This window comes from Abrus precatorius, unplaced genomic scaffold, assembly GCF_003935025.1.
Source record: "Abrus precatorius isolate BTA unplaced genomic scaffold, Abrus_2018 Scaffold3, whole genome shotgun sequence".
NCBI classification, from domain to species: Eukaryota; Viridiplantae; Streptophyta; class Magnoliopsida; order Fabales; family Fabaceae; genus Abrus; species Abrus precatorius.
In genome coordinates this window covers 6,462,825-6,469,133 of record NW_020874373.1, presented here as the reverse complement: position 1 = coordinate 6,469,133, position 6,309 = coordinate 6,462,825, and the positions used below count along the sequence as shown (strand labels likewise).

Sequence of the window (6,309 nt, the reverse complement as noted above, 5' to 3'; positions counted from 1 at the left end):
ACCCAAACTAAACGTTAAAATAACATTATTATGCAGTGTAATGATATTTGTTAACATTATTAAAAAAATTATATTTTACATATATTTTTTCAATAACATGAAAAGAAAGACCTTCTTGTCAATATTAAAAAAATAAAAAATTAATTTATTTTATTGTAAATAATAAAAAGCAGTTTTTATGGTCGTAGAAAAGAAGTAGAAAAAGGGCCAAGACACAGAGTACCTTAAGCCCAACAAGCCACCACATCAGAAGGAAATATCATCTAAAAATTGACAAAGACAAAAACAGAAGGAAATATCTGGTGAAGCATGGAAATATTCTGACCCCATTAACATCGTAGACAGAGTCGGTAGCACAGTGAACGAAGCGGGATCTCAAGATCCAATTTCTCCGTTGAGAAAAAGCACTTATCCCTTAAAACTAAGTCAATTTGCTTCCGTCTGAGTCATTTTCATTCGTCTCATATCATCATGGAGCATCCCCCAACAACTGCTGCTACTCCCAGTGGTAGTTTCTCCATCAAATTATCTTCAATTCTTGTCATTAGCATCTTCAACTGTTTTTCATTTTCGTTGTAAAAGCAAATGAGGGTCACAAAATAGAAACTGCTTTATATATCGCAATTCAAAATAACGCCATCTTTTGCTACGCTTTCGTTGATATTTCTGCAAGTGAAGTAGATCTTGATGTGATTTGTTGTGTCTAAGTTGAACTTTTAACTATACAAGAGTTATGGTTTGTTTGTTGTCTCGTTTGTGATATACATCTGTTTGTGTTCTCTTGATTTTCTGATTTGGCATACTGAAGAAGAATACCTGAATCATTGGATCTAAACTGTTAGTGTTCCTTTTTCTTCTTCGTCTTTTTGCAGTATATTTATCCATGTTAGCGATCCAATTTCATCATTGTGCAATTGACGTTTTAATTTTGATATGATGATACCTTTTGTTGATTTTGTTAATGTGTTGGAAGCTATTTTGCTATAACGTTTTAATAAATATGTCTCATCTTCAAACACTCTTTTGTTTATTGTCTTAATACATAAGAAAAACAGCCCCCTTTCCTAACTGATCAAAAAGAAATCACGACTCCAGAAAAGTCAGTTTATAATGCTTGATTTCCAAATGTGTATTTCACTTTGTTTCAGTATTCATTGTGAAGATGGTTACGTTTTTAAACCCTTAGTACGTAATCAGCGATTCAAAGCGGTAAAATCAATAAGGAATTTATATAGAGGAAAGGATGCTGATTTTACTTGATATAAAAGAAAAACAAGTAGAATGAGTACTACTGTCCAAAACTAGGCTATACAGAGCTAGGCCTCTCCATCCATGACTAACTTCTTTATTTTCAAAAGATACTCCTCTCACACGCATGTCCCACTATAACGGACTCCCTCCTTACTTTGGCTCACTTACGTCTCTCCCGTTGTCTATACACTTCTTCTTTCTTCTAGTGTAAATTTTCCATAGTGTGGGCTTGGCCCCATTTGAACCCATATTCTCACCCACAGTCCTAACATGATCGCTCATTTCAAATAAACCTTTTTCAAATACGAGTCATTTATTGTTCACGGGCTTTGATGTGCCTCTTGAATAATGGTTTATGTATAGGACTGTAATATTTATTTTGTTAACTGGTAACTAGCTCCTACTCTCCCATGGGAAGTTAGAGTGGTTGCTAATGGTAACTAACTAGTTACTACAGTACAGATTTTCTTCCGTAGTTATTGCTTTACCAGTTTCATTTCAAACTGCTAAAACTTGAGACTGTACGTGACATTGTACACAATTATGTGACATCATATACAATTATGTCTATCTCTCATTTCCTTTTAATCATTTTTATATACATTCATTTCAAAAATACATCGCATAATGCAGAGAGATGCCTAAAGGTGTCTCAATTTGGATGTTCAAAGCACATTTTCCTTACATTAGTGGTTTTATTTTTAGCTGTTACAGAAGCTGTACAAGATAGAGACCAAAAGTTCATAACAAAAGCAGTCGAAGAAGCATATAAAGCGGTGGAATGTGGTGATGGACGCCCATTTGGTGCAGTTATTGTTCGAAATAATGAAGTAGTTGTAAGCTGTCATAACATGTCTCTAAGAAACACTGATCCCACTGCTCATGCCGAGGTTACTGCTATCAGACAGGTTGAACTATTTATTATTATTATTATTGTTCTTTCTTTCAGGATTTTAATATTGATTCGTGTGATCTGAGGTCTGTCCTGCGCCTATAGAAAAGAAATAATACATTGTCAAAACAAATAATTTGTTTTTTGTCACTTTTCTATCTTTCCTTGTCTCTTCTTAGAGCGAATGTTGCCATGACACACCACAATCGAGTTGTTAGACGTAGCCAATACCCAATAACCCCTGAGAGCTCATTAAAACTTGTTGAGAATATAATAATGAATATTATTTAAAAAAAAAAAAAAACGTATCCCCCATGACTTCCTTTCAATTTTCGTTTTTCTTCCACTTTTTGCCATCTTCTAATTTTCATCTTCACTTTTCTTCGGTGGAATAAAAATGATAGGTTTTTATTAAATTTTTTATCGAACTGCATTCAAAAAATCAAGGAAATAGGTACATTCATTATGTTTTCTTTAACTAGTGCTCTAAGCACACAGGTCAGCCTTATTTTAAAGTAGTTCAGGATTAATGTTTCCAGTTTGCGTTCATTCATTCAAAATCTTATTCATAACTAGTTACATTGGAATCTTCCTAGAGATTCTCGGGTTACGAGTTTTTACTCAAACCAATGTAATGTAGTGCCCACTCATCTAGTTGTAATATAGAAAAGAAAAGAAAAAATATACTTCATGAAAACCGTTTAGTATCATTCTAATAGTCCACTCATGTAATTGACATATTGGGTGAAATAAAAGATAGGTAAATCCTAAAAGTAATTAAGGGTTTTTTCCTATTTCTCACCGCAAATGGCTTGTGGTAGAGGACTCTGGTACAAGCGTGGAAGAGAAGACAAAAGCTGGAAAACGAGACCCAGAGAAGAATCGTGGTTCGAGCTTCGTGTTGGGGAACTTCTCATTTTTTCTGTTATTTAGAAAATCAGAAAATGTTACCAATATAATTGTTCCTGTTAAAGAAACACTAGTCTTCAGGTCCTTGCTCCGAAAGGATGACGTATCTCTGGTAGTCGCTGACGTGTGGGGTACCTATCTCTGGTAGTCGCTGACGTGTGGGGAAGGTACCCGCAAAAGGCACTCCGATGCTGAAGTCAGGATTCGGTTCTGAATAATAAATGATATTTAATAATAAAAAGTCAACTCTTTACCTGTACTTTTACTTTCCTTATATAGGCATTGTAATGGACTAATGGGCCTGTCAAGCTAGTTTTGATTTTAACTCTTTATTTAAAATAAATAATATCTTGATTATTACCGTAAATTAGGTTTAATTACTTCTTAATCCTGACGAAGGGTATCCGGCCAAATAGGTACTCGGTTTCATTTTCCTACAAGTAGGACCGAGTTGGTCCCTATTCAGTACACTAGCCCCCAAGCCCGAAGAGGTACGAAGCGAGGGCTTTAAATAATTAGAAATGGCAGACAGTTGATTAGGGTTAATTTGAACAAGACCGGGGAGGGTATTCGGTATTGAATAGACGAGTGGTGGTAGCATTTACACTTGACTGATGTGCATTATGTATACCTATTCGGCCAAATTAGGCCGAATAAGTACTCGGTTTCCTTTTCTTACAAGTAGGACCGAGTTGATCCCTATCCAGTACAATAATTTTTTTTTATTATACCAGGAATATAAAAAAATATTATATTTAAATGTTTAAAATTAATTTTAAAGGTTAGAATTAATAATTTTTTTAATTTATTGTATTATCACTGTCACTAAATTATAATGAGCTGTCAACACTTATTGTGTGTAATAATTCAATTTTGGTTTTGTTATCTCATGAAGATTTACTCTATTTGTTGGCAGCAATAGAAATAAGTTAAGCATAAATAGACTTTTCTGTTTAATAATTTTAAAGTCTAAATTTAACTTAATACATAGGTTTTTTATCAAGACTAGTCTGATATTTTTAAAAGTCTGATTAATCTATTAGTTTTTTTAATGACCTATTTCATGTCAAGATATTTAATAAATTAATAAACTTTTTTGTAGATAAGTTATTAAATTACCTAAATATGTATGTCATTTTAAAAGTTATAAATATTATATCTAAATAAACTATTAAAAAAATATTCAACATATTGAATATATATAATAAAATTATATATTCTTATTTATTACTTTCAAATCATATATTTAATTTAAATAAGTAAATCACTACACAATACAAAAAATATAATAAAATAAACATTAATTAATAAATTATTAAGTAAATATAATAACATAAAGTCTTACACATTAAATCTACAAATACAATATAACTAAATAAGTTTAGACCTAAAATTAGTAAATATAACAAACAAAAATCTAAAATGCACAAATAACAATTATTATACTATAAATTTTATATAAAATTATTTAATATATTTTTATGAATTTTAAATAAGTTATTCTAATAGACGTAATAGACTTATTTAATTAATTAAACTTTTTAGTTCTTAAAAAGTATAAATGAAGTCAATTAAATAGATTAGGATAGATTAAGCTTTAAAAAGTTAGACTTTGTAGGCCTATTTACATCCCTGCTTGTTGGGCTTGAAACCGTTCAAACAGGCATCATACATATATCAATGTTTCTTTAATTTTTGCTGGATTTTTCAACGTTTTATGACTGAGAGATGGTGCAAGAAATGAACGTTAATCCAAATGCTTTTGGACTAGTTAAATCCTTCATTCAGATAGATTCATTTCATTGACACTTCTAACTGTATCCTCTGTATATCTCTGGTTTAATTAACGTTTTACGGTTATCTATTATGATATCTGATTATGAATGCCTGTTCCTTTCATTCCCTTATTGTAAGGGTAACTTTCTGTTTAAGTTAAAATTATGGGTGCATGGAAACAAGTTTTTTATGTTCTATCTTTTACGATATATACTGATCATGTCAGGATATCGATTAACATTTGTCATGAAAGAAAAATATAAAATAATGCGTTTCCCTCTTTGAACTAGTTTTCATTGAGATTGGGATCATGGTTATATTGCCCAAGCCTTTCTTTTTTGCCTTTCTTTTTTTGTACTTATTTTCTTAAATATACATCTTTTTGGACCTCATTCTGTAATTGGACATATTCCTCTGTAGGCTTGTCAAAAGCTTAATCAACTTGAGCTCTCTGACTGTGAAATCTACGCATCTTGTGAGCCTTGTCCAATGTGCTTTGGTGCAATTGTTATATCAAAAATCAAGGTTGACATTTCCACTCCTCTCAACTTCTCAGAACACCATCTCATCGTCTCTCTCTTTTATTATAATGTATCTCTAATTGATATTAAATCGATTTCATTTTTGTCTGTTCATATCCAAACAGAGATTGGTTTATGGAGCTAAAGCAAAAGCTGCAATAGCAATTGGATTTGACAATTTTATTGGCGAAGCTCTAAGAGGCGCTGACTTTCATCAAATTGCCCACTTGGAGATTAAAAAGGCCGATGGTGCTGCTGCTGCAATTGCAGAACAAGTATTTGAGAAGACGAAAGACAAAATTACTCTCAGCTGATTGCTATAGTCAAAGTGATCACGATGAACTAATGTAACATATGTTCATGAATTGAAGAAATGTCTTATTTGCGTGCTATTATGTTGGTGTTAATCTGTTTTTAACCTGAATAATTGCAGAAGATTATTATCATGGATATGTTAAGTTTATGAATCACCAACATCTTTGATTGTTTTGACAGTTGCTAAGTAGGTAATGCTAGTTCAAGCAAGAGAAGGAAGTAAATGGGCTTGATACCAACTGGAGTGAATCTATGAATGACAGTGCCATTAAGAATCCAAAGTTTATGTTTCTCAGTTATATAATTAAATTACATTTCTTCTAAAACTGAAAAAAATAATTCAGAACAGATACCAACTGTTCTACTATTTAAACCCTCAATTCGTTGCACTGTTTTGAGGACACATGGTGTTTCTGCAATATTGAGAAATATTAGCAATATACTTTATTATTCTTTCTGTTCTCATTTATAAGATTTTTTTTATAAACTTTTGATAATCCTAATGCAAAATATTTTATAAAGTTTTAGAAGTATTTACTATTTTCTCATATTTTCCCATATTTTCCCTTCATAAAAATATTAAACTTTTCTTATTTTTTTTCTTATAATTACTACAATAATAGATTTTATTTTAAATAAAAATAT

The 6,309-nt window shown here is 31.3% G+C and overlaps 1 protein-coding gene across 3 annotated transcripts; it reads left to right on the top strand.

Moving 5' to 3' along the window:
• Positions 1 to 226: 226 nt before the first annotated feature.
• On the top strand, positions 227 to 5,843 carry LOC113863060 (guanosine deaminase-like). 3 transcript variants are annotated; one of them, XM_027496453.1, is made up of 4 exons: positions 227 to 508; positions 1,957 to 2,159; positions 5,249 to 5,353; positions 5,475 to 5,843. In XM_027496453.1, the coding sequence occupies exons 1-4, from the start codon at positions 472 to 474 to the stop codon at positions 5,661 to 5,663; spliced, it is 534 nt and encodes a 177-aa protein (XP_027352254.1). In that variant the 5' UTR covers positions 227 to 471; the 3' UTR covers positions 5,664 to 5,843. The 3 variants fall into 3 exon arrangements, with proteins under 3 accessions (XP_027352254.1, XP_027352255.1, XP_027352256.1); XM_027496454.1 differs by having other exon boundaries at positions 400 to 505; positions 1,966 to 2,159; XM_027496455.1 differs by lacking the exon at positions 227 to 508 and adding an exon at positions 515 to 837 and having other exon boundaries at positions 1,969 to 2,159.
• The last annotated feature ends 466 nt before the right edge of the window (positions 5,844 to 6,309 follow it).